Source organism: Phalacrocorax aristotelis, chromosome 8 (assembly GCF_949628215.1).
Source record: "Phalacrocorax aristotelis chromosome 8, bGulAri2.1, whole genome shotgun sequence".
NCBI lineage: Eukaryota > Metazoa > Chordata > Aves > Suliformes > Phalacrocoracidae > Phalacrocorax > Phalacrocorax aristotelis.
Window position 1 is genome coordinate 36,221,595 of NC_134283.1, and position 27,619 is coordinate 36,249,213.

General features: G+C 46.8%; 1 protein-coding gene across 11 annotated transcripts in view; it reads left to right on the top strand.

The window, feature by feature from the left end:
- Positions 1–27,619, top strand: part of UIMC1 (ubiquitin interaction motif containing 1) — a 39,662-nt gene that overhangs the window by 7,792 nt on the left and 4,251 nt on the right. For 7 of the 11 annotated variants that reach the window (XM_075102526.1, XM_075102530.1, XM_075102524.1 and 4 more), the window contains exons 3-10: positions 3,817–3,907; positions 9,083–9,207; positions 9,534–10,694; positions 14,247–14,311; positions 16,864–16,952; positions 17,870–17,949; positions 21,249–21,417; positions 26,915–26,993. In XM_075102526.1, the coding sequence (XP_074958627.1) occupies positions 3,817–3,907; positions 9,083–9,207; positions 9,534–10,694; positions 14,247–14,311; positions 16,864–16,952; positions 17,870–17,949; positions 21,249–21,417; positions 26,915–26,993 (1,859 nt within the window). Of the gene's footprint in view, positions 1–3,816; positions 3,908–9,082; positions 9,208–9,533; positions 10,695–14,246; positions 14,312–16,863; positions 16,953–17,869; positions 17,950–21,248; positions 21,418–26,914; positions 27,002–27,619 lie in introns of all 11 variants that reach the window. The other 4 variants (XR_012662130.1, XR_012662131.1, XM_075102532.1 and 1 more) reach the window with 2 other exon arrangements.

Genomic DNA, 27,619 nt, shown 5'->3' on the forward strand with positions numbered 1-27,619 from the left:
CACTTCTCAGAAATCAGATTGGTCTGAATCCAGGCTCCTTGCAGCCCAGTAAAAGCCCTTTCTTCTACAGAGGCCTCCCTCCCGTGTGTCAGGAGCTACACGTCTGGCACGAGCACTGTTGTGTCTTGTTGTTCAAGTCTCCACTTCCAGCAGATTTGTTCTAATGAGCTGAAAGACAGAGCAGAGCTGAAACAGATTCTGAACTGAAGTCAGAGACTAATAAAGTAGGGTGTGATATTAATTTCAGCAGCAGCCTTGGCTAGGGCCAAACATGGCACTTCCAAAATCTAATTGGCTTTTAAAAATAAATTAATCTGGTTTTCATCTGTGTATTTCCCATGCAGGACGTGTGGTGTTTGGCTGTGCCCTATTGTTAGATGGTCCCAACTGCCATTGAGCAGTAGAATTACCCAGACCTTTTGACTTTGCAGTCTGCACTGTTAACTACGGAGAAATTCTTCTCTAGCCTTTCCTTCCCTGAATCAGTAGAAGCTGATTTCTGTGGTTTATGCTGTGGATTTGAGGGAGCAGTATGTGGGAGGCTGGCTACTGGTTTCCATTTACAGGCTTTTAGAAGCGAGTGGAGCTGTATCTGTTTTTGCTGGCAGAATTAGGTTCTCTTAAGTACGTGCAAAAGCATTTTTAAAATGGGGATTTGATTTCCTGCTGTCTGGTGAAACCAAGCAGGTTAAAAAAACAAGAATAGTGGCTGCCTTCCACTAAATGTGTAGGGAACTTTGGAAACCTGTCTTTTTCTTCATCTGTGTACAATGCTGACAGTGAAATTGCTCATAGGAGAGCATCATAAATTAAACTGTAAAGCCTGACACACAGGAAGAGAATTTGGATTCCTTCTGGCCATTTTGCTTTAAATTGATGGCAAAGGAGGAGAGATGCTATCCAGGCTGGCACTGAGCAGAGGTGTGCAGTTCCCACCTCGCTTCTGCTATAATAATTAGTTTCCCTTGGAAGTTGTGTGTTGGAGATGACCTTGTAACTAAGAGTATTGGCTGCAGTTTGGGAATATTTTAATTGATTAAGATTATTTTTGTACTAGTGATCTTATTAGAAAGGCAGTTGGTTGAGTGGCCTCCTGAGTTCCTATTATCCTTGTAGACAGGTGAGCATTAAAAGGTTGGGTCAGAAAGGCAAGCCCTGTTGTCTTCTCTGAATTTTCTTGGCCCCTTCTGTTTCTACCATCCATGCCTGCATTTATGCAGAGCACTCTGGGGCCTGCGGGGCTCTCTCCCAGCAGAGGTACAAACAGCCATAAATCCTAATTAAAAGGTATGCTTTATTTTCTGGGTTTAAAAATAAAGAAGATTTAAGAATTCTTGGAATTGAGATGTGTGTGGATATTTTGGCCCATCAGGATTAATTGGATTTGCTTCAGTGGTTCACTGTACCGTGGCTGTTCGGTAGAACACTGCTAGGCAATTTAAATATCTTTCTCAAATGTACAAGTTTCGTACAACATGTGTCCTGCAATAATTTTGCTCCTGCCACTGTTGCAAATGTTGAGATTCTTGAGGACCCAGCACAGGGCACTGGGGCACATACTCGGCTGTGTGTTGAAACCAGGCAGCTTGCCTGGCACTGGGCATGCCGCTCCCCTCCAAGCCCTGGAGGTGTTGGAGTCCTGTCTTGTCCTGTGGTGCATGTTGTAAATGTGTGTCTCTGTGCACAGAGCAGACGCTGGCAGCCATGTAAAGTTTGGTGTGCTCATGAATCATGCCCGTGCCCTGGAAGAGAGCTGCAGATGATAGTGTCAGGGTTGACCTTCCAGCAAGTGCAGGAGTGATGAGGGGAAGATTGATGCCTGGAGAGAAGAGCTGGGGATTTACAGAGCCTGCTAGGATTAAATTGCCCCTGTCTTAAGCTGGAGTAGGTTTAGCAATGTTAGGCAGGGCTCTTGGGGAGAGTAGGAGACCTGTTGCTTAACCTCATCCAGTTTATAATCCTAGTATGACTCTGATACGATCCTGCAAACCATTCCCCACTCCCTTAGGTGTGAACTGCCTGCAAAGTCAGCATGGGGCTGCTGCTGCAGACCAAGGCAGGGCTATTTGGAGTAGGAGAACCTGTGACTTATGGAATACTGGAGAAGGACGACATGCTGGGGCCCTGGAAGAGGATTTTACCTGCTAAGCGTGAGCTAGGCAGGATCAGAAGTAGAGAGCATCCATCTTCTAGTAAGAAAGAATCTGGCGCTAAAGCAGCCTTTTGGAGACAGAGGCAGATCTTAGAAATGGGCTACCAAAACCAGGCTGGGTAGAGAGGGAAGGAATCAGTCAAAGGAAAAAACCCTTGGGTGCGAGAATGAGTGTGTGTGGGGACTTGCTGAGTGTGATTGCTGCCTTGTTGTGAGCTGATTCTTAAATCAGTGGAAGTGAGGAATGGCGTAGGTATTAGGGCATGTAAAAGCTGTAATGTATTAGGGTTTCAGGAAACCACTTAATAGTATGTCTTGCAAAATCTTAGCTGGATAAATAATTCAATTTGGTCTAGATAGTAACATTCCTGGATTGAAATCCTGCTAAAACACTGTCAGCAAAAGCTAGTGATGAACCGAAGGGAGGCTCATTTGGGGGAGATGTAAAGCTGAGGCCAAAAGGATCAATATTGGGTCTGTGTGTGTTTTAACATCCTCATTAATGATCTGTAAGAGGGAGCAAGTGGTGTATATACATTAATAAAATCTACAGCTAACACTAAAGCTGGAGATATCTTGAACAAAACTCAGTGTGGAAGTGTAGTCCAAAGGATTTCAGAAGTGCAGAAACAGGGGCAACGACAGCAGAAATAGATTGCACTTGAAAATAAGCAGTGTATCCATTTGCATTAAAGTAACACAAGGCACATGTCCCATCTTGAAGCCCTGCTCCTGGCACAGGAGGTGGTATGAGGCACAAGTGTGTGGCCAGTTTGCCATGAGTCACATGGACAGCAAAAGCAACTACAGCTGCAGACGGAGTCGTGTGAACCCCCTTCCCGGCCAGGCATGGGTCTCTGCCTGAAACATGGCATTTGATGCTAATTCTACCTGATATAGAGAGACAAATTGGAAGGGGTCCAGTGCCAACCTTCGGTAATGTGTACGCCCTCGCTTAAGCCGTTAGGACAGCAACTTGCATAAATGTGTGCCAATTAAGTCTGTGACTGTTGTTGCAGTTTGTGTGCTTAAAGCAGCAAGCACTTTGGTTGTTTGTGCAGACATTATGCCGGGGGACCCTGAGATGACAAATTTCTGAAGTATCCAGGCTTCAAAATGAAACACTTGTGGTAATACAATGAGAGAATAGCACCAGGAGTAAATGCTGTCCTGCCCTCGAGGTGCGTTAGTGTGGGTCCCCCAAAATGGTTAGGATTTTGGTTTTGGTCACCTAAAATTGTCTGGGCAGAGTACTGGAAGCTGCACGGCAGGAAACAGTCCTGGCTTACAGGTATGCGCTGTTCAGTTATGAGAAGGTTTTGTTTTTCTGTTCTGTGTGCTTACAAATACCAATGTTTTTGCAAGGCCAAACAAATTTTCTCTGAAATCATGGGCAGCAGGTGCCGTGCATGGTGGTGACTGGCATGAAGTCTATTGTCTCTCCTACTTCTCTGTTTATGTCAGTCTGCAGCTCTTTTGCTCGTTATGCTTATCACACAGCTTTTAATAGTTACAGAATATGCTTAAATTATGTTAGAAATTCAAATTTCACACAAATAGAGGCTTGCTCTTGAACCAGTGTTTGTGTCTGAGTAGTGGGGGTGAGGGGGCTGGTAGTATTTTGTACATGTTGTATGCACTCACCATATTTTTTTCCATTACAGCAGGAGTCAAAGGAAGAGAATGGATTGCAAAAGAAGAGAACAAAACAGCAGCTGGATAGAACAAAGTTTGCTGCTAAAAGAAAAATTGCACGTAGGTCTCGAGTGTGGGGCTGGGGAAGTAGGCAACTGGTGCTGAGCAGCTTCTGATTTTTTGTGTTAGAGATTATTTCTCTGGCAGAAAGGCTGTGATGTGGCTGGGGATGCACAGCTCTCAGAGAATGCCCTTCTTAAGGGTGAAGTTTGCCTTTCTGAATAGGCAGACTGTCACTTCTTTGCTCCCCAGGTGGTGTGTGCACAGACTGGTGCACTTCCAAAATAAGTGTGCGAGGGTGTCAGTACCTCACCGGGTTTCAAAATTGTTGAAGACAATCTGAAAGCACTGTCAGTCACAAACTGCTTTCCTGTTCAGGCCCCTCTGCTGCTCTCTTTCCTTAAAACGTCATGATGCTCTGACCCGGCAGTCGCAGCTCAGGAAAGATCTGAATTGCAGCTGACAGTTCTCTGAAATCGTCATCTCGTAGCGTGGGGGCAGCCAGAGAAGACAGCAACGTTGGGCATCATAAGGAAGGGTGTTAAGAACAAGAGATTTGTTTTACGTCATTTTGCTGTTATATAAAGTGTTGGTGCACCCACATCGACAGCACTGTGTGCAGTTCTGGTCTCCACATCTCAAGGACATGTTGGAGTTAGGGGACATCTGAAGAAGGGCAACCTAAGCCATGAAGGAGAGGGAGCAGCTGCCTCATGAGGAGCGACTGGAAAGCCTGGGGCTGCTCCGTTAGGAGAGGAAAGCGGGATCAAAGTTCACATCAGGAAGGTAGAGCCTCAGCTGAACACAGGACTGTTGTTTACCAGCTCCCACAGCCAGGGTGCTGTTGGTGGAAATAGCAGGAGATAGATAGGTTTAAAATGGGTGAAGGAAAGTCATCCTTCATGTTCATGTAGTGAACTCCTGGAAGTTTTTGTCACAGGAGAGCGTGAAGGGTAGAAACAGAAGGGATTAAATGCATTAATAGACAATTAATAGACAATAGGTCTATAAACGGATGCTAAAGGGAACAGGCTGGGATGTTCCTGCTCATATTCTGCAAACAGCATTTCTGAATGCTGGGGATGTACAAGCAGAAGGGATCACTGAGCATGGCCAAGCCTGCCTGTACTCCTTGTACAGCACCACTTCTTTCAGCAGCCAGGCAGGTGGACCATCGCTCTGCCTCAGTGGATCTGCTCTCCTGTTCTTCTTGTGCTCTGCAAGGCAGTGGTCCATCTAGTATGTTAAATTCAGAACATTTTCAAATGGGAGAGATGTCTCCTGCAAAACTCAAAGCAATCACTGAACAAAATGGAGCACGCCAGTGCTCCGCAAGCAGCAGCAGTTGGGCTTGTCAGTCCTCAGAGGGCTTGTGTGAACTAAATTGTTTTTAATAGAGGCCTAAGGCCATAGTATGAAACAGCCTCGCTCTTTGTGGGAGTTGAAACCCACTGTGTGTGTCCTGTGTTGAACAAATAAGACAGCAAAGTCAGAGATGGGAGAAGAGTTCTGGTTTTTTTTTTCTTTTAATCCTTTTTCTCCCAAAAGAAATGCAACACAAAATAAAAGCTGAACCCCCCTTGGAGATGCCGTTAAAATATGACCAAACATATGGTGCTAAGAACAGGGAGTTGCTGAAGTTGGATGTCCTCATTGCATCGTTGAGCATGCCGGGTTTTGGGAGCTGGTGCTGTGAGAAAGGTGTTAAGTGTGCTCCAGAAAATCCACAGGAGATGGGGCCGGCTCTCTCGCCATTGTATAAGGAAGGAGTTTTGCTGTGTTTTTAGAGAGTGAAACTCTTGATAATAGTTCTTCTTTTCCTGGGGCAAAAACTGCCTTTTTTTTTGTAGTGTGCACGTCTGCCTCCTTGAAGCGCAAGACGTTGGGGGTGCACCATGATGCCTGGTCAGAGAGTGGACTTGTTTAAGCACATGTGATGGTGGGTCTGTTCATTTATAGAAGCTATAATTAGACTTTTGGTGTTTGCTTTTAGGCAAATTAAGATTTGAAGTAGTAATTATTTTTTCAGTGTCTTTAAATAAATTCTTTGAATTGTAAGTCAAATAGGTCTTTTGTAAAGATTTGATGCTTCTGGGTAGAGTAAGTTCTTTCTCCTCAAAACTGGAAAATTTCGGATATTTGCAGGCTCTGGTTATAAAGCGTATCCTCCCATTTTTGCTTTGTTGTGGTTTTATTCATTTTAACTTAAAGCCATAACTAAAATATATCTGTGACGTTTCATCCTGACAGGATAAATGGAAATACAAACCTATAGAAGCCTCTCTTTTTCCAGAGGAAGTCAGTGCTTTAGAGCACATTTGAATGTTTTTACTGTGATTGCACTTTGGATATGTGAAAATACTGAGATCCCGCATTTCCATTATTTTTGAGTAAATCTCTTATTAGTAAGTGTTAGAACTACAACTAGTGGGGTTTTGCATCTAATTCACTTTGCAAATGTCAAAATGGAACATAAATCGCTTAGCAAATTGCTGTATTAGCATTTAAAAAGGCTCTGAAATGGTTTAATTTGTTTAGGGCTGCAATGTCTTAAAAACAGTTTCTCCCTGTCCCCTCCTTTCCATCTGTGGGTTTCTTGGATGCCCTGGTCCCTGGAGAGGCGCTGGGATTTTGTGCTGCATTGGGATGGACGTGTGGTGAGTGGATATTAGAGTGTGAGATGCAGGATTCTGAGCTGGAGGTGCTGGTGCTTCCCCACCCGGCAGTGGGGATGGGCTTCTGTGGGGCATGCGATGTGTGTGAGCTGAGCGTAACGGTGTGTGTCTGTCCAGATGGAGAGGGGTCGTTCCTCCCAAGGGCTGCAGGAGCCCCTGCCCTGCTGGCGTGCTCCAGGAGCATGGCTTGCCTCCGCTGCATGCTCAGTGCTCTCTCCAGAAGTGCTCCAGAGGTCTGTTTGCACACACTGGTCGGGGGCTAACACAACTCTCTGGATCTCTGATCACTGTAAATTATGACTGGTGCAATCAACATAAAGTTTAGTAAAATGCACAATGCTGGCAAATGATCAGACGTGGAGCACAAAACACTGTCAGCTCCAGACCGCTCAGCTTAAAGCAGGTCAGGTCTCCTGGAAGGCATGAGCAGAGCTGCTCTTTGCTCTCCCCACCATAATGCCCAGTGGATTTAAACTCGAGATTTGCTCATCTCTGGAGCACCTACTCAACTGGAATGTGCATTAAGTGCATTTTGTTTGTCACTGGTTTCTTTGCCAGAGGCAGCATTTGTCTGGCACATTCCCTGTCCCCAGAGGGGAAATTGCTGTGCCAGGGAGGGAGAAGAAAACAAAATGTACAGTAGTAACTCGCCAAAAAATGTGTCTTTTTATTAAGCTTCATGGATGTTGATAGCCTGAACTGGTGAACACTCAGGCCCTGGTTTTAATTTAAGCACGTGGAAAGCCTTGTGTTGTGGGGCACTGATCACGTGCACTGGTTTTCTTGTACATGACAGAGTTTGCAGGATCTGGCCTGATTGCTGTGATGCTTTGGGCAAGGAAACAAATCAGCGCTCACTTACTGAATGCTCAGGAGGTGTTTGGTATTGTGGAAACACTGCGTATTACTACTGTTCTTTGGGATGGCAGCTGCCTTCATGCTCTGGACTGTCGTGTGCTTTCCATTAAAGAATGTATTTTTATTTTCCCTGGTCCCTCCTGGCTGTAACATCACAGCATGACTTTGTCCAAGGACAAAATATCCCCTTGAGCCCTGAGTGCACTGCAGTCTGCCTTCACTTCAACCTCTTTCTTAATTTTTAAAGAAATTAAAAAAACCACAACAACCTAAAGCTAAGTGCTGATTTAGTAGGACATGTAAAGGAATCTACAGCTGGTAATCAGAACAGTCCAAAAAACGCTTCAAATCCTGCTTGGGTGGGGGGGAACCAACCTGCCATTAGCAAGGAGCTGGGGGAAGGGCAAAGCAAAGCAAAGCCTGATGCTGTGTGGAAGCACCTCCGTGCAGTCCTGCTGTGATGTGCTAAGACCAGTGTAGTCCTGGGCTGCTTCAGGGGAGGCTATGCTGCTGTATTTTGGTGGCAGGCTGGCAGGAAGAGGATGGGTTAGAAAACGGGAGTGTGCAACTTCTGAATGCATCTTTATCTAGGGAAACGTCTGTCTCTGAAACGGGCTGCAGCGAAGGCATGTTTTGTGCTTGGGCGGCCTTCCTGTTCAAATTGCGTCTCTTAAAGCTCTTCTAGCTCATCAGAGAGCAAGCCTTTTGGTTCATGCATGAGATGGCGCGTGCAGGATTCTGCCTGAAGGAGGGAGCGGTTTTTGAAGGAAATCTGTCAATTTGTTTTGAGTGAGATGTATTTTTCAGCTCCTGAGAGTGCTGTTGAGTTGTTTTCCAAGCTGCGCTCCATTCTGCAGGCATTGTATATTTTAAGCATAGTGAAAATGTTGGATTGAGTCTAAGTAAATAAGTGTTTTCCAAAGTAACTAACTGCTTTGTTTCTAAATAGCCAGTCTTGACTTCTGGTTTGCTCTGAGATAGGAATATTTCAGGAAGAGAATTTCTGCTGAAATAGCAGTTACAACTGTAGGAAACCTGTTTCCTATGCATGAGTGACTTAGTGATGCAGTGGAGTGGTGATGTGAGCAGAAGGGAGATGCATGCATGTGAAAGATCCTCCATAATACCACCGAGCAAGTAACATTATCCTCCACAGAGCTTTCCACCTGCAGCTCGGGGTGAACAACATGTAGCTCTTTTGCTCTTGGGTAGGTCTCCTGTGGTATTGCAGGTGTCTGCGTGTCAGAAGGCAGTAAGATGTGCTATTTGCCTAGTAAAAAACTGTTTTAAAGGTGTGTTCTTTATCCTGCCTTGCTACTGAGCCTATCCAATATAAAAATGAGCGCGCTTTAGAAATCTGTCCTTTTCCTCTCTCCTTGAACATGTGTTCTGCACCTGTAGAGTGTGTTTCATGAGGGCAAATAAAATGTCCTGTTGCAACTAATATAATGAGGGAGTCAGAGTTTAGATAGCTGTAGAAACCCTAACTGAAGTTCCTGACTTGGGTTACTTTTTTCATTTAGTGTTGCCTGCTCCAGTTTTGGTGACACCTTTTCAGGAAAGCTGGGGTTTAGATGTTTTGCTCTGCATTCCTCCTGGGGAGGTGGGACCTTTGGACATCTCTCCCAACATGTTGGGTATGTGTTGGGTATTTACATACACCTACAGCTGTGATGGCATTACCCTTTTTCTTCTGGTGCAGAGATGACTGAAGAGGAGCAATTTGCACTGGCTCTGGAAATGAGTGAGCAAGAAGCCAGACAAGTGAACTGTCAGGAAGAGGAAGAGGAGGAGCTCTTGAGGAAGGCCATTGCAGAGAGCCTTAATGTAAGTGTGCTTCTGTGAAGAGGCTTACTAGGGTTCTTCAGCAACATTGCTTTCTGCTCTTGCTTTGCCACGCTGCACAAGAGAGGCCTAGCTATTTCCAGTGCAAACTGGAACTACAGCAGTCACACAGTAGTTGTTTTGTATCACTCCTAGTGAGAGGTGTAGGAAGTCAAACCTCAGCTGTCCCCTGTGTTGGGGTACACAGTTCTGATCAGGGCTGGGGGGGATGTTCTGTAGCCTGAGTGACTGCTGCCTGTTTGCTGGGGGAGCCCTTGCTCTGCTGATAGAGAATGTGCCTCTGGGAGAATCAACCTTTTGTTTTCCAGAGCTGCCAGCCCTCGGGCTCCTCTGATGCAACCCCTCAGTTGTCTGCAGAAGCACTGGGTGCAGGAGGCCAAAGCCAGCCTGCTGAGAAGGAAGGCTCTGAGATCCTGGGAGGTCTGGCACTTTGCCCTGACACCCCTCGCTCCAAGTGCAGCTCCCACTCGCAGAGCAGCAGAGCTGATGGGAACGGACAGATGGATGTCGCCCGGAGCCCCCTGGTAGTGTTGAGGAGGTTAAGCCAGGAAATCGTTGAAAGCTCACTAGTATCCAGCATAATCGTGTCTCCAGGGAAGGGCCAGCCTGTGACAAGGTCAAGTGAAAAGCCTTCCTCACCAGGAAAAAGTGATTCTAGTAACATGTTACCCAGCACTCTCAGAGATGACCTAATCTGTTTGAGTCCTACCTTTGGCAGGGTGAATTCAGGCTTCTGGCGACTGACACCTCGGAGACTGTTCACAAACCTCTCTAGCTCTTCTGAAGCAACAGGCCACAAACCAAAAGAGCAGCCCCTGCCCTGCACTGGCCATTCTGCAGGAGAAGCTGGTGCTGGGAGCTCAGCTGCACTCTGGAAGAGCTGGACCACAGAACGGTGTAGCAGCCCCAGGAGGAGTGGTGGAGGAGCAGGTACTGCACACACCTCACAGCCTGGGCACACCGCCAAAGTCTGTGTTTCCACAGAGCAAGCAGAGCAGAGTGAGGTGCCTGACAGTACCCCTGAGCTTTGTGTGCTGAATGCGGCGGCGGCGGCGAAGCACAAGCAGGAGGAGGTGAGAGACACAGTGCACTATTACTGGGGCATCCCCTTCTGCCCCAAAGGGGTGGACCCCAACCAGTACACCAAAGTCATCTTGTGTCAGCTGGAGGTTTACCAGAAGAGCCTGAAGCAGGCTCAGAGGCAGCTATTGCATAAGAAGGAGTTTGGTAACCCAGTTGTGCCCAATTCTTCCTTGAGCAAAAACGGGCTTGGGAAAGGACAGCAGATAAGTAGGGAGAATGGGGTCGCTGATGACACAGAAGATGGAGACACAGGTGGGCAGAAGGAGTCTGAGAGCATCACCTGGCTCCTCCCTACAAAGAGGAGGGAGGCGGAGAGTCCAGGGCGCAGCATGGAAGAGGAGAAGAACTCCACTTCTGATGATGAACCAACCACCAGCTACTGCCAGGTAAGAGCTTTGCTACTGAGCAGAGATGAGCAGTCCTGCTCTTCTGTTCGTTTTAGGACACTCTGCAGAGCAGGCGCTGCTGCTTAATGCGCCTGTTAAATTTAGGGACTTCCTCCCCTAGTCACACAGCTTACTGTGAAAGGGAGAGGAAAAGCGTACAGGCTGATACCCAGCTCACAAATGGTAGGGACCATCGTGCAGCCTGGCAGTCATCCATTAATGCACCACTGAGATAAAGACTTCCAGCTGACTTGCCCTTCTCAAAAGGGTGTAGCCTGGCAGTGTGTCAGAGTAGCGAGCACAGAGATGATGCTGACCACCGCCGGTTCTGGCAAACCAGCTTATAAACCCATGGCTGTGTGGGGAGCTCTGCGTTTTCCTTCACAGACAAAAATGTGGCTCTTGTCCTTGCAGTGCAGCCTTTCCTTTTTGCACTTTACATGCTTGTCTGCGTCTGTACATGCTTCACCCTTGCAAGTGCTCTTTTCCCTCGTGGTCCTGCGGTTGTGGCTGGGAGAGGCTCTGTGTGCTTGCAGGCGTCTTCTGCCTGCCCCGGGGTGATCTGTCATCAGCAGTGCTCATTGTCCTTGTTCTGGTGGTTGGGCACCTTCTCTCTGGCTTGCTTGTTGGGTGCGCTAGACGCTAGGTGTCAGCCTCTGTCTCTATCAGGGCTCTCTCGTTGGAGCGGAAGGCAGCTTTCTGTCACTGCTAAGTTTAAACAGATTGCTAGTCAGATGAAGTATTTATTACTGCTGTATTTTAGGTTTGTGTCAGCCTTTTCCAACCCTCATTTTTCATAATGACTTCACTCCTGGATCATTGTATAACTTTATCTTCTCTATGACTGAAGCCTCAGCTCTGTTGTTCCTGTTTTCAAGTGTATTTGATCATCTACCCTGGTGTTAGAAAGATACTTAACTTGTTTTGTGGTATTTATATTCTGTCTTGTAATATTGAACACTTAGGAAAAACGTCATGTCTGCATTTTCTGGTTGCAGAAAAAGTGCAGAGCAGCCTGTGCCGAAATGTGACTTTTCATGACAGTGCTTTGGCTTGGGTTTAGCAGATAGAGATTTAAACAAGCCTTAGAGGTGACCTGCAGAGGGAAGAAACCGACTTGTGCCCTTTTTCTTTCCTTTAGGATAGATACAAAAGACCTGAAAGCTTCTTAAGGCAAACTGCTTTTTTCTCTTTTGTGTCTTTTCCTTTGGAAATGGAGGTGTCACTAATCTAGAAGATCGGGGTGACTGCAGGTCTGTGGAGGTGTACACTAAAGCCCTTGGAAAGCTATAGCAGCTGGGAAGGGCGTGAGCTTTTATTCAGTATTGAAAATGGTGGGGTATTTTTTTTACATTATCCTTTTAATGCTAATACCTAATAAATTCTTGGGGAGAAAAGAGGTTTTAGTGGTGCTGAGTGGGAACTTGTAATGTACTCATCCTGACCACAAGAGCTCTCTCAGAGCCATAACATGTATGTAGATGTAGTCTTCCTGATATTTTTAAGGTGAAAAAATAAGGAAGCAGGAGGGGGAGCAGACTTTAAAATTTCAACCCTAGCCTAAAATTTGCCAGTCTTTCATTGACTTCAGAGAAAATAATTTCTAAATGCCCTTTCATCTGCCTTACCACTCCCAGCTTTAGAGGTTGCTCCCTTCTCTCGCCTCTCTGTGCAGTCGCACGCTGAGGCCAGTGCAGGTGATTTACTTGCAAGATCGATATGTTTGATGTTTGCTTGTGCCTTGTCTCCATTTTTTTTTCCTTCTATCAAATACAATTCCACCGGCAGTGACAAAGGAGGGGCCCAGAGCGGTCATCTCTCCCATGTGCTGCATTGCTTGGAGAGCCCTGCTGCCTGCACTGCCCTGGGGCTCGCCCAGTGCCACCAGGGCTGCTTTGCTGGTGGGAGTGGTGGGAGATTCTAGGCTGTGCCAAGGCTAGAAACCATCCATGGAGTCTCAAAGCTGTCCTTGAAAAACCCTCGTGCCGTCTGTTGTACCAGTGAAATGAAGGTGCAAATGCTGTGCTCGAGGGAGCCTGCCTGTACCCCTGCTTTGAAACCCTCACCTGAAGCAGGCACAGACCTTCCACCTGGCAGTGGCCAACTGCTGCGACAGCCACCCACAGCCAAGAGATGTTTGCACAGAGCAAATCCTGGTTGTCAGGAGATCTCATAGCTTGTGGACCTGCACTAACAAACTTCAGCGCTAATAGAATTGATTCCTTCATAGCCTTTCAAATAAGGTTATGGGACTCTTGGTCTTTAAAAGATTCAGAGGGAAAAGATGCAATTCTGGAGAGTTAGTTTGGTGACCTGAATTAATGCCGTACTTTGTAACATACGTACTAGGAAAAACAGAAACATGGCTTAGTATTTGTGAACAGGGCAAAGGTGTTGTAAGATAAGCACAGTTCAAGAAAAAGAGAAATAAAAATAAAGGAGGAAGTATGGTATTTTATGTTAATGATGAGTTAGGCTGTGAAGAAGTAAAGAACAGCGTAGACAGAATATTTTGGGGGTTGGAGTCACTTGAGGGAAATCTGGCAGGAAGCTTTGTTTTGGGGCTTGCTGGGGAAGTACATCAGCCATCCAGGAGTGGAGCTGACTGAAGTTGAAACCTATGGTGGAAATCAAACTCGGAGAGTTTAATAGACTTGAGGAAGCAGGGGGAAAACCCCTTGGATTTCTTTGAGAACTATCATGAGAAACTGTGGGCCTGACAGCAAGGACTGCTAATAAACTGTTGTAATTCCACTTGATTAGAGAATGGCAAGTGTAACATGTACACTGAAGGAGAAGAAAGGGATCTGGGTAATGACTGGCATGTTAGCCTGACCTTGGCAGTGCATAAAGCTTTTGAACAAATTTGAAAGGAAAGAATAAGTGGAGTCGTACAGCTAAATGAAAAATGGGATGAAATACACACAGTTTTACCAGCTGTAGAGATTGTGCAGGTTAATCTGTTCCCTCTCTTTGATGGGACAGCTGATTTCCCAGTCAAGAAAAATGCAACAGATCTTATCTGCATTAAATTTCAGCATAGTGCTTCTTGTGGTCAGACATCAGTGGTACCAGTTGATCGGGTCATCTTGGCTCAGGCAAATAGATTTTTAAACTGGAGTAGATCAGGGCTGCTGGGGTGCTCAAGGGAGTGCAAAGGGACGCTAAAAACCATGGATAGTTTAGCTCAGTACAAATGGAGATGGAGAAGAGCTATGGTTGCTGCCTACAAGTGTACCAGAGTAGGTGCTAGGATCAGGCAGAGGGCATGGAAGGTGATGGACAAGGCTGGCACGAATGAATGGCCACGGACTGTCTGGGAACATGTATAGGCAGCAAAAAATACTGCCAGGCAGTGTTTCAGGGAGCTGCACCTTACCAAAAGGAGTGATGGATGCAAAAAGCTGACTAGTTCAGGATGGATATTTAGCCATTTCCAGGAAAAAACACATAACAGATTGGGTGCAATGCCATGGACAGAATCTGATGACCCAGCAGATCTTAGTCAGCTCTGTACGTTGTGTTATATAATATCAGAATTTTCTGTTCCAGGCCTCCCAGATGCTGCCTGCAGAGGATGTCCATGAAGATGGGGAACCCATGCAAATTGCACAGAGGTGAGAAGGGTGATACCAGAGCATGAGGCCCACGGGCTCACTCTGGTGGTGTGGGCTCTTCCAGTCTCCTTGGAGTACTTTGGGGCACAGTCTCACCGGTGCTCGCTGCAGGGCTGGGCAGCAGGGTTTGCGATAAGGGCTGTCGGCAGTCACTGCTCTTAGTTATCCCTGGAAATACATGGCTTTGGAGCAGCATGAGAGGGAGGTGGATGCAACTGGGGAGAAGAGATCGGTTACACTTGTTACTTTATAAAATGTGCAAGGTGCGTCCTAGTACAAGTACCAAAGACTTTATCCTTGCCCTCTGAAGCTAATGTGATGTGGTGCAGTAAAGCTGTGGAGATGGGTAGGTGAGCTGAAGGTGAATTATAGCGATGTCATCACGTGGTCTGTCTGGGAAGGTGCATAGGCAGCATGGTGGAAGGTTTGCTGGATGTCTGTGTGTATTTTTGTTCTTGCCTTACTGCTGAAGAGGAAAGAGGGAGGAGGAAGCCAGACGGCACTGCCTATCAGCCAAAGATAGAGTGCAGTGCTCCAGAAAAGCCACTTCAGCAGATGACAGGTGTGGGACAAGTCAACATGATTTTCTTCAGATTTAAGCCTACTTCTCTTTTCCTCCCCCCCACACCCCTTCTTCCTGTGGGATGCAATTCTGCAGCAAAGGCTCTGTGAGAAGAAGGGCAAATGGGAGAGGATTCAAGGAGCAAGTTACAAGAGAGGGCAGATAATGTCATGTTTTTAATTTGCTGGGTTTTATAATTTAAACCTGCTTTGGAAAAAAACTGCCAACTTTCCTCTGATCTAACAGCATTTGGCCTGAGCAGTTAATATCAATATGCAGAGTATGAAAATCCCTTTTGCTTGCACCTGTCTAACAAGCTTAAAGCTTGCCTTGGGGAGCAGGAGGAACCTGCGGCTGCCGTTGCTGCCAAGGCTGACGAGTCTGTGACAGCTGAGGTCTGAGCTTGTGTGCTTGCATAGAAGGCATCGAGGTGTGTGCTCTGCAGTGCTGGCCTACTGCTTGCTTAAGGCAGAAGAGGCCAGGGCTGCTTATGAAAAGAGCGGGACCTTTTTCCCTTAGTGTAGCTGATGGGGTTAGTTTGGGACATTCCCCAAGCCACCCAGGAGCTCCTGGCTGTCCCCCTTGGGGCCAGGCTGCACCTGGGTGCTGCGGCCCCTCCTTGAGCATCTGGCACATCTGCAGCAAGGCAAGAAATGGCTGCAGTCTTCGCAGTTTTGTGCGCATCAGGTGTTGCCATCTGGCTCCGGGTAATTTGCCAAGTGCCGTCCTCTCTCGGGTAAGGCTCAGGCACCCCGGCTGGCTGGCCTTAGCAGCGCTTAATGGGAAAACACGGCTCTGAGCTGTCTGGAGGTAGTGAAGCTGTTTTGGAAGTGGCAGCAGTGAGAAGAGGCTGCTTTGCTTTCTGTGGGCCACTCTGCCCAATTGTTTTACGCTTTGTGTGGAGCATGGTAGATTGGGGTTTTAATAAATGATTATAGGCTTTGTTACCAGGAGATAGTTGGTGTAGGAAGAAATGTGGTTTGACTTCAAATTGATTAGCCCATTTTATAAATGCCACAGCAAGTTGTTTTGTTTGAGTTCTTTTGAAGTGAGCCCTGATGTTAGACACAGAGTAAAACGCGCTCAGCCTGGATTCAATACAAATGCTTTGAGGTGCTTTATTTAGAGAGAAAAGCCACTTGTGGTTTCCTATCAGAATTTTGTTATTTATCATAAATCAGCAGTGGCTGTTCTCTCTTCTCAAGGCCTGTGGTTGAGCTTAATAAATCTTCTGTTTGTCAGTATGGGGATTCATGTTTTTGAAGTGTGTTCTTGCATACTTGATCAGACTAATCAGAAAGCCATGCAAAGCGCGGAGCATGTCAGCATGGGTGCCAGACTTACTCAGCAATGCCTGCCTGTTTCAGAAAGACACTGTGCAGTGTGGAGGGAGGAAAAAGGAGGAATCCGAAGGTCAAAACAAGAGGAGCGGTACCCAGTGCTGCTTGGAGGAACTGCCGTACTAATGTTATTAGGACTTTGCTGCAGGGAAGCCTTGCCTTGTCTTGCATCCGTGCTGCTTCTGGCTGCCATGCACATCAATAAGGAAGAAAATTAGCCATGTGGGGAGGGAGAGGGTAATGGGGATAAAGCAAGTCTGTGTCTCTCCTTTTGGAGGATTTCCTTCTCCAGACAGAAAGAAACAGAGTGCTGGTACCTGCACAACTCCCAAATCTTCTAAGAGTATAAAGAATCAAGAGAATCCCACAGTGATGAGCAGGTATTTTTGCTCCTCTGACGTGAGACAGTGACCCTTCATGCCTTTTTGTCAAGGGCTTCTAGAAGAAAAAACTGTTCCCTTTGGGGTTTTTTGCTTAGGACACCATTTTATACTCATATTTCACTGTTTTCCTGGTCATTTCTGGCTATCGGATGTTGACCAATCAGAAATTATGGTATTGTCTGCTGTTCTGAACTGTGTAAGACAGGCAGGTGCGTGCTGTCACACCTGCTGGATTAGAGATGTGTATTATATTTATATTTTGAACAGCATCTCCGTGATGACCCTACTTGGCAGTAAAAGGAGCCCAGATATTGCTGCAGAAAACTCTGCTGAAGAAGAGATCTCTGTTTGCCCAGGTAAGAGGCACTTGACAGTATTCTGAGTTTTGCACCAAAAGTTACACACTTACAAAATTTAGAGAAAAGAATTTTAAAATTATATTAACAAAACGAGATTTTTTTTTTTTCCCCAGCTCTGTTTGTCTGGGCTGAAGTTATCTAGGTAATTTTGCTTGATTCCCTGGTTTTGGACCCTTTTCCTCTGAAACAGTTCTGTGACCAGTGATTGCTGGGGACTTGCTGCTGAAGAGACACCAGGATGTACGTTGGTGTGGAGGGATCATTCAAAACAAAGTGTCAGGAGTAGTCTCTTCAAGGCAATAAAGAAATCTTCAGATTTTTTTCAGTGTCAAGATACGTGTAAAGAATGAGAGCTGAAATAATTTTTGTCTAATGTTAATTAAATCTGTTTGGCACCAATGAGGTTTTTATCATCTTTGGTCTCTCCTACCATGTTTGAGATTTTCCAGCTCAGGGTTTTAAGTGAAAAAATGAACTGCTCCTGTTCACAAGCAGCTATAGCGAGAGAGGTCATGATGGTGATTGGAGGCATATTTTGTTGCTAGGGAAGACGTGGAGGTCTAAAGAAGGTGCGACTGTGAGGCAGACCACAGAACGGGAGCTCTCTCTGCCTCAATGCGAGGGAGAGCTCTATTCTTGCTTTGTCTCTGTCCCAGCAAGTGTCCCACGCACTTTCCCTGCGTCTAGTCTCACTCCCCATGAAGCTGCAAAGCTGCAGTGGCTTTGTCCTCACACTGCCGTGCTGTGACTTTTAACCCCTCATCTGGCTGTGTTGTTGCACATTGCCTGATAACAGTTTTGGCAAGTCTAAAAAATGTTTTGAAACTGTGAAAATGCTGCTAAGTTACATCAACAAGTGAGGAGGTAGTTTGGGGGCTGCAAACATGCACTGACACAGTGGTGTTTTTCTGCAGAGACCCAACCAAGTCCACTGGAACCTACTGAGGCGGAGAGAGAAGAGCTCTGCTCAGGCAGCAGAGATGCACCTGAGCAGGTAAAAGAGTCTGAAGTTGGGGAAGGGTCCTGTTTCCAGTCCTGCATTCTAAACCTTGGTTTGGCTGGGCTGTGCTAACTGGGTAACTGGGAACTTGGGCTTCTGCTGTTGGGATCCTTGCAAACACTTCCCTCTTCACTTTCCTTCACTTCTTCATAACTCCAGTCCCTTTTGACTGGGGACTGCGTGCAGCTGCCTCTGGACACCTTCAGTCCTGTAGCTGGAGAATTGTTACCAATACCAGCTCTGTCTTTTATACCATGCACACCGCTGTGCTGGAGGATGCCATGAGTGTGGACAGCACTGCTGTGGCTTGCCCAGGCCCAGAGGAATAGTGCTGTGTTGGTAACAATGCAGAGGGACCCCAGGAGCTGTGAGGGGAGTCCTGGTAAACCTCAGTCACTTGTGTTGTAACATGCTTTACTCTGTTACAGTCCTCTAAATGTCGGTGTTTGTTCCCCACAGACCATCGCCCAGAGGCTGAGAGGGGAGGTTCACGGAGAGGGACTGGGCTGGGATAAAGATGACATTGAAATGTGGAGGGCTGGTGGTGGTTTGCAGTCCAAGGAAAGTGACCTGAGCCCAGGAATCTTGATTTTTGTGCAGTAATAGTTAATAGCAATAGTAAGTTAGTGGCAGGGCCATCCTCTTACCTCCTGACGCAAATGTGTGCTGTTGTGCGGCTCCTTTCCCTGTGTTGTCACACCTGCACAGAAACTGCTTTGCAGCTGTCGCTGTACCAACATCTGACTTCAGTTCCTGCTTCTGATAAAACTCCCTTTGTCTATTAATTTAGAGAGCGATATCAAAGGGGTTGCCAAGTACTCCTCTGGCAGGGTACATGAATACAGAATCGTACAGCTCTTGACAAGAGGATTCATTTGTGGAAAGCTCATTCTGGGAGTCTGCAGCTTGTACAGTGCTTCTGTGGCTCTGATGTCTCATTGTCACAGGCCTCTTAATAAACTAGCTTGTGTTTTCGTGTGCCTTTCATTCTGCAGGTATCTCAAAGCACTGCTCAGTCAATTAGAGACTGCAGCAGGAAGAGGCAGCGGTCCTGAGCTGAGCTGAGTAGCCACAGCCACCAAAGCATGTTCATGACCCATTTGGCTGTGGCCAGGACGCTGCCCTGTCCCTCGTGCTTTGCAGAGGGTGCCCTGGGCCTCACACCTCTGCCTAGATGGCACAAAGTGATCAGCACAGTGTTTGGGAGTGGTGCAGTGGGGCTTCCTAGAGATTGCTTGACAACATTATCACTGGCAGCAGGTACCAGTCCAGAGCCTGCAGCCCTCCAGGAAGACAGCAGAAACAGCTACCATGTGCATCAGCAGTTAGCATGAAGTGAGTGTAGACCTCTGGGACTGACTTCTTCCTAGCAGATGCTGAGACAGGACACAGGAGTCTTGTTGTTGAGCTCAGCCTCTAGCATTGCTCTTGGCTGGGTGTTGGCTGTGAGTACTATGTCTTGCAGGTAATTTCCTTTGCTAAAGAGGAGAAGTGACAGTCTGTGCTTCTGACATGGGTGACTGGTTCTGCAGTTGAGGTTTTCCAGGCTGCTACAGCAAGGTTTTGTACAAGCAGTTTTGGGACCGTGGTGTCTTTTGTTACAGAATGTTGCATTTCCATTTAAAATTAGTAATTTACCACTGAATGTAGGCGAGCAGGGTGTGCAGAATCAGTGTTCTCCTAAGACTGCTTTAAAAATGGCATTTGGAAGGAGCAATGCCTGCTGCTTTTCCCATCATATTTTTTACGTGTGTTGTCTGACTAGGGTAATGCAGGTTTGATCTGATCATTCTCATTTGACACATCTTGTTTTTTATGACTCCTCTGTGTGACGCCCCTTGGTGAGGACTTTGCAAGATGTAGTGACTCTGAGATGTGAGAGCAGGGTGAAATTGCTAATGCTGGAAGTGATGTACTTCAACAGCCTGTGTTCGCTGGAGGAACTCTTGTGGCAACTCCTCCGCAGAAATCCAAGGCAGAGAGCCACCCTAGAAATGAGATAGGTGTTCCTGGGGCTCGGTGCTGTAGCCCTTCAGCTGGTGTCTGGGAGAAATGTATTTTGTGAGTCAGATTCTCAGTTTAAGGCCCAGTCTGGCAATTTTTTGCATAGCTTCTCTGAGTCAACAAAGCACACTCCTTCCCTTTAGGACATAAAAATCAGGATCAGACCCTCATTTGGAAAAGCAAGTAATAAACCAAGTAATATGACAGAACGCTCCAGTGGCACTGAGCATCTTGGCTGACTCCAATTACTGCTTCCCTGAAATTATACCATTGGAGGGAAGCAGACAGCATTTTTGCTGTATACTGTCTATATGTCACTGCTTAGCCCTAAGAACAGAAAACTGTCCTATATTGTTTTCCTATAGGTTTCTTCTACATGGTTAATATTTAAATAACTTTTTTCAGTCATTGCAGGGTGGGGGGAGAGATTCTTTCTTAAATGTGGAGAAATCTTGTAGCAAGCCTGACTAGGCAGAGGTGTAATTATGAATGAGATGGCAGCGGTCTGCTGCATCTTGGGAACATGAGTAGCGTAGAGAGAAGGGTGTATATCTGCGGGTGGGTAGCGGAGTACCTTTGCAGCTGGGTAACCAATGCAAAAAGGGAACATCAGTAAGTGGTAATAGCATCGGGAGAACAAACATAGGCTGTGACATTTTGCCCTGGTGAAAAGCCACTGCTAGTAATTTTGCGTGACACAGATTTTTAATGGTATTGCCTCTCCTTGATCTGTGTCCCCTCTGATGGCTGCTCCAGCCACCTTCTCTGGAGAGGAGGAGCTTCCCAGTGATCTCTCTGGACTCCCTAAGAGCACAGCAGCCTCCTTTCATCCTGGAGAAGCTGTGTTCCCAGACAGTGCTGCCTGTGTAGCGTGGATCATGTCCAGAAACTGATGAGCACCAGTCAGGTGTTGAACTCTTGCTTTGCCCCATGAATTTTCCATCAGTTTCGCTTCTGAGCTTTCCTGATTAATGGAAGCTTTGCCATTTTTCCATGGTAGTACAGGTGATGTTTGCCTTAAACAGTGTGCACGGCTGTGCAGGGAGGTTTCACCATGATTCAGCTGGTCGTGTTGCCTTTGGAAGAAGAATTAGTTATTAGTGTTGCACAGTTTACTCAGCCAGTGGTGTTACTTCTGACTGGTATGTGCTGAAGGAAGAGTAAAACTTTCCAAGGAAAACTGAACCTATGGGAGGGTGAGTAGCTATCAGACAGCATGGAGCTCTGCACCTAGCAAAAAAAGAGAAACACCACAATTAGCTGGCTAATTTTTTCTTCTTCTTCCTTAGGCTGGTGGAGATGAAGATGCTGACGGGACTGTGTCTGAGTGCAGTCCTGCAGCTGCTGACCCTGTGTTGTGCCCGCTGTGTGACCAAGGCTTTCCAGCTACGGAGATTGAGCTGCATGCCATGTACTGCAACGGCATTGTGGGAGAGGAGGCTGGCAGGGACAGTCCAGGTCTGCCAAGCACTGCTTCTGTGTTTGCTTTGTGTGCTTGTCCCCCTTTCCTGTTGCTTGCAGCCAGGTGCTGCAGTCTTGTCCCTCTTGGGATATTTGGGGCATGGTGTGGCATGTAGGGAGGCTTGTTCACTCTGCCTTGTTCCATCTCTGAGCTGGCCCTGAGTGTGGTATCATAGGCTCCTGTGTTTCCAGCACCTCCTGCACAGAGAAATCTCCCTCATCGACTTTGTAATCCATCACATTATTAGTCCCTTGGAAAGTGTATAAGCTGAATATTACCCCAGGATCTAGCCCTGGATGCTTCAAGCAGTATTCATAAGATGCATCTATTGTGTGTTTTGTGAGGACCTGCTGAGCATCTGCCAGTGGTAGAAAATGGCAGGCTCCTGAACCATGCGGGTGAGCATCCTTTAGGGCTCTTGAGAAGGGAGAATGTTCTGTACCACTCCAAGCATGGCCTGCGCCCTGCAATGAGTCTGACATTTGTATGTGCAAAAATGGCTTGCTCAGCTGCAAGACATTGCAGAAAAGTTTCCCTTTTGTTCCTCTAAAATTGCAAAATGATAGCTGTCGATCTGGGAGCTTGGATTTTTCTCCTTCATGTGAAGAGTGAGGTACAGAAGCATAGTCAGAATGCCCGTATTAATCCTCTTTGCAGTCTTCTCCCTGTAAGTTTTCCATAGCCAACCTTTGTAGAGCTTAAGTGAACAAATACACTGGTTGGTTATCAACATATTCAATAAGTTATGTTTTAGCTGCTGCTTGAAATGTAAAGTCTGTGTTAGCACAATGTCAGGTAATATCAAAGTAGTGGCTTGTAATAAGATTAACTCTTCAGGTTGTGAATATATAATTTTCAGTTACATACTCGGTTATTAAACGCAACCTAAATCTATGGTGTTTAAGCATTTTGAACAAATCGGAGCTAGTACAAGAACTGTAACTCCTGCATTCCTCTAGCAGGAGGAAGTTTCACCATGTAATTTTAATGCAGAGTTGATGTAGTTTTAAAATACAAGGTCCCCATTATACTAAATCTTTGGAGATATGACATCAGTCCTGTTGAGATAATAGGAGCCAGAGTAGCAGCTGATACTGCTTGGTGCTGAATTTTGGTAGGGTGTTCTTTCTGCAGGCACAAACCAGCTACTGATGCAAAGTGCTCAGCTCAGGCAAATCACAAATTATCACAGTTCCTCTCCCGTCCTCAACACTGATAAAGGTCTTATCTGCGTTACAAAATGGGACAGAATTTTTAGTATACCTTTTAGCAGGAATGTCTTTGGCCCTGTGGTAATTGGGTCCCTGGTGTGGCTGGACTGTCAGTATATCCATTGACCCTGGAGGATCCTGACTGTGATCAGGAAAAGGCTTTGAATTCTTTGGCAGTACGAGGGAATTTGTTCTTTCCTTTGGTGTTGGCTTTCAGCAGGACAGAGTTCAAGGCTGGCCTCTCCACTCTGCTTCCAGACTGGTCTCCTTGGGGATGTTTGTAAGGGTAGTTATTTTGGAATTGCTAGTCTGCTTTTCTGGCTTGTTCAGAACAATCCCCCATAAGAAAACTAGCCTGGAATAAAAGGGATTTTGGTCTACAACAATGTCTCTAAGCAGAGCAATGGTTTTGGGACAAAATCACAGTAATTTGGGTTCTCTTTTGCCAATTATTCTAGTATTTTCCCTGTAGAGACCAGGCTTTATTAGCCATAACAGTCTGTGACGCTTGTGTTGTTTGCAGCAAGCAGGACCACAGGCTTCCTGGTCTTGGAGCAGCATGAATGTGGGGCAGAATTCTGCCTGTCTGCTGGGGCTCTGGGTTGCAGGGCACCTTGGTCCACTTCCCAGTGGCTGTACAAAGGCAACAGTCACCCAGAGAGTTCTCAGCTGATGGGCTAGTCAGCGTGGTTTGGGTTGAATAGGCAGGGATGATGTTTAGCTCTGAGCAGAGACCAGACAGTAGCCTGGCAGAGCTGTACAGGTACAAAAGGACTCTCTTTCCAGGGCTATTACCTTGGCATCCATGACTAACACAAAATCCATAGGTAAAGCTAATGCATGGGGAGAAAAAAAGAGGTGAGAGAATTGTCTTCTGAAGCAAACACCAGCTCCTCTGTGGGTCCAGAAGCTGGTCTCTACTGTTGCAGCACTGTGTGCTCTTGGCTGGCTGCTGGCTTCCTCGAGAGCACAGTAACAGCCTGGTGTGAGAGAAAATCAAAGTTCTGCCCTCTGAGCCATGTCCTGATCTGTTAAGACAAGATGGCTTCAGATTTTCTTTGGTGCACTGGGTCAGGGGTTCCTGGTCTGTCTTTAGACTTATTAGTTGGATTTACTCCTGATGTCTCTAGAATAGCAGATTATGCAGTCCTACAGATGCCAGTGTTTTTCATTTTAAAATTACAAAAGGATGGGTTCTTGTGGGTTTTACTTCTCTTCTTCCATAACCTAATTGTGCAGCAATGTATTTCAGTGTTATGTATCAGAAGCCCAGCTCAATCCAGCTGATATTTCAGGACAGGTTTTCAAATCACTTAGCTGGGCAAGATGAGTTACAGTTGCTTCCCCTATGTATGTACACGGGTTTCCCTGGCTGGATGTCCAGACCACTGCATACCTGGGAAGTATGAAAATCTGATCATGAATTTCCATTTTCCCGTGGTCTGAGTAAGTAAAAAAAGAACCACCTACTGTTGCATTAGCTACTGTACCAGACTGGGGAAGGTTCAGGTCCTGGGTTTCCAGCTCGGTGACTGGTGTTAATTCCAACTGAACGAGTAGAGCCATGGAAGTGCTGTGCCAGCTCCCTCTTCCTTCATGCACTTGGCTGAAGGGCTTACTTCTGTGAGAGGAGCTCTCTGCTGGAGTCACCGCATTCACTGCCCGCTCCTGCTGCCAATGCAGGAATCTGCTGGCCTCAGTCTGGAAGTGAGTCTTGGCTGCTGCTTGAGAACAGCAAATAGTCTCGAGCTTTGGGACATACTCTAATCCTCTTGCCCTCCATCTACGTGCTCCTAACCTCTCAGTTCCCAAATGAGCCCATGAAGATGAGGATTTGATATATCCTTTCCTCCCAAAGCCTCAAATGCAACCTGATACAGCCGTCAGTCTTCAACAGCAGCACTGGTGCTGCTAAAAAGCTCTTGACATCAATAGAAGTAGCACTGATACATCAGAAAGAGTTACTGAACGGGTGCAGAGGAAAGCTTCATAACTTCTGAGAAAGGACAAGATGCTGGCAAGCCTGCCACTAATAGGATCCTGCACAAAAAGGTGGTACAGCTGGTAGTGAGAATGGGGAGGGATCTGGTGGGTCGAACTGCAGGTGGGTCGTGCAGCGAGGCAAGGAACTTGGCAACTATGGCCTTACAGCTCTGCACACTGACCTGACCTGACCTGGCAGCCCCAGGAGGTGCCTGGCATGGGCTTGCTGATAGCAGGGCTGTGCTGGGGAGGGTTTGCTCCTCTTCCCCAGGGATGAGCTGGAGCCAAGCAGGCCAAGGATGACTTGTCAACCAGAAGAAATGCCAAGCCAGGGAGAAGGTTGTTCTCAGGCTACAGAATGCATCTGACCCAGCGAAGAACGTCACATCTGGGAGAGTTATCGGACTACCAGACTCCTGTTGCACAGTGGGTCAGCACTGCACTGTGGTGGGGTTTTCCCCACAGCAGGGTTTTTTCACATGTTCTGAACCCCCTTGCTGTGGGTGGCCAGAGTGTTTTGGCAGGGGTCATGCCTTGCCAGCTGGCCCTGTTCTCTCCTGTGCCTCTGCTTCCAGCAGCACAGCTGGGGGCTGTCCCCTTGGGCAGCTGCAGAGCTGGTCCCAGATGTCTCTAATGGGCCCATTATGCCAGATGTGTTCACTGCTTTCGGAAGAAAATAGAACTGATTAACACCTGAGCTGTGCATGAAGCTTCTGAGATGGTGTTAAAAGAATATTAACGACAGCACACTGATTTGGAGAGCAGCTTTCACCATGCTGTCAAATGCACGTGTTAGTTGGGTTGTTGGGAGGCTGGATGGCCTGGGGGGTGGCCATGGTTATCAGTCCTCCTTGTCAGGCTGCCACTTCGAATCTGGGCCAGGCTAAGTTAAAGAGAGACGTCTGCTTTGGTGCCTGTGAGAGATGAGCTGTTGGTATCAGTCATCGCCTGCGAGACAGTACCCACATCCTAGGAAATGCTTGAGCGTGTTTTCTTCAGCATGGACATCTCCTGTCAGCCCCAACAGCTCCTGACCATCTTGCAGTGCATTTGCTGGTCGTGGCTGCAGATCAGTGATTGCTACTAAGGGAAAGGCCATGTTGTATCAGCACTGTGGATAGATATTGGGGTTGCCTAACACTCTGGAAATGGGGTTTTGCTAAAACTCTGAAGGATTCCCTTTGTTCTGCACAAAATTTTGTGCGTCCCTTTCTTTATCACAGATGGTGTGCCAACAATAACAGGTTTGTTGTGCCTGTACCTTGGATTCAGGCCTTTTCCTAAAGAGAGCATGGGAAGCAATGCTACCAGGCTGTAAAACAACTCCCTGCATTGCCCCCTTAGCCAGCCTGGCTGAAAGCACTTACTGTGACATCTGTTTTGGAGCTGGAATCTTGAATGTCCCTGGTGAAGCAAGCTAAGCTATCTGATATGTTCCCCGAGGATCATTGCTGGTGGCATGTCAACAGGAATACACTGAGAGGAATTTGACTGAAAGAAACAACGTTCCAATGTGGTCCCTGCAGATGCCTGGAGAGCAGGTTTGGAAAGGCTGCTTGGGCTTGCTGAAGGAACAGAAATTATTGGACCCGTCATCAGCATGCTGGTCAGCTGGGATCTCACTAAGAAGAGGAGCACCACTGATGCTTAGACCTGGTAGAGATCTTCATCCAAAGGCCCCACAGAGCTGTTTGTGGACAGTAGTACAGGTCACCCCCAGTTTATGTGGGCAGTGGTAAAAGCAGTGAGTGTAGGCTAATTATTGTAACCTTCCCTTTCCAGCATGAGCTGTATACCTCCTCAGCAGGGTGCTCTCTCTCTACCACATCTGCAAATGGGCCGGTGCCTCTGCACAGTTCTCCTTCCCCTTGAGCTCCCTCCCCTGCAGTAGGCACAGGTGCTTAGTTCGGCAGGGAACGGTGCTATGCTGCTGGAGCAGCTGTGTAACTCTTCTCCCAGGCTGTTGTGCTGCTGTGCATTAGCTTTAAAATGACAGTAAACTGCATACTGTTGATCCAGCTGTTTCTGGCAGAAGACAAGTTATAGTGTGAAGTGGCTAGCTGGCTTCCGAGTCCAGGGAAGGTAACTTCTTCAATACCCCCCCAGAAAAAAAGGAGAATTGGCCAGCTACATCTTCTGCAGGAAAGAAGACCCTGCCTGTCCCAGTCCAGTATTTCTTTGCTTCTGCCATCACTTCTACTGCAACCTTGAGTGGAAGACATCAAAATGTGTTGCATTTGGACATGGTGTGGGGATGCTTTTGGGGTGGATAGCAGGTAACCCTTTGTTTTTCCTCCAGTGCTCACCCGGCGTCAGAGGGAAGCAAGAAGTAAAGCTGCCAGTGGTGAAAGTGGTCCAACATCCTTAGACGTTGACAAGTAAGTAGGTATGCTTGCTCCTCCAAAATTGTTCCTGTGTTTTAGTTCCAGCTGGCCTGTGGATGTCTTTATTCCTGTATAAATGCTGGCCGTTGGCCTTACAGCAATGTTTCCCTAAGAAATTACCTTCTCTCAGTGCCTCCTGTTGCAGTGCTGGCTATATTTATACTGAAGCAAGAGGAATTTGCTGTTCTCAGATTTATTTTTGCACTAATTTCCGTTCAGCCCAATCCATGGCGGGTCAGGGATGTGTGGTCTCTGGCTGCTGTGAGGGCAGTTGTAGCTAAAATGGTGCTAACTCAGCCAGTTTCTAATGGGAGATTTGAGCTTGGTAACCCCAGGAAAAGAAGAGGCTAGGATAGGGAGGCTGTCAACATGGCACCTGTAGTGATATTCTTAATTAAATTAGACTTTCAGAATAGCAGTGGCTTTGTTTAATCTCTTCCCATGCAGCCCCTCCTCCTGCCACCCACACAAAGCATCATAAGAGACGATCTGACAGTAAAATCCCTGCTATGGAAGCAATTTTGCTGTTACAAACAGTGGATGGCAACATCACTAATGGAATTAGGCTAATTATAGAGAGGACAGCTTCTGTTTAGACACATTATCTGGGTAATCAGCAC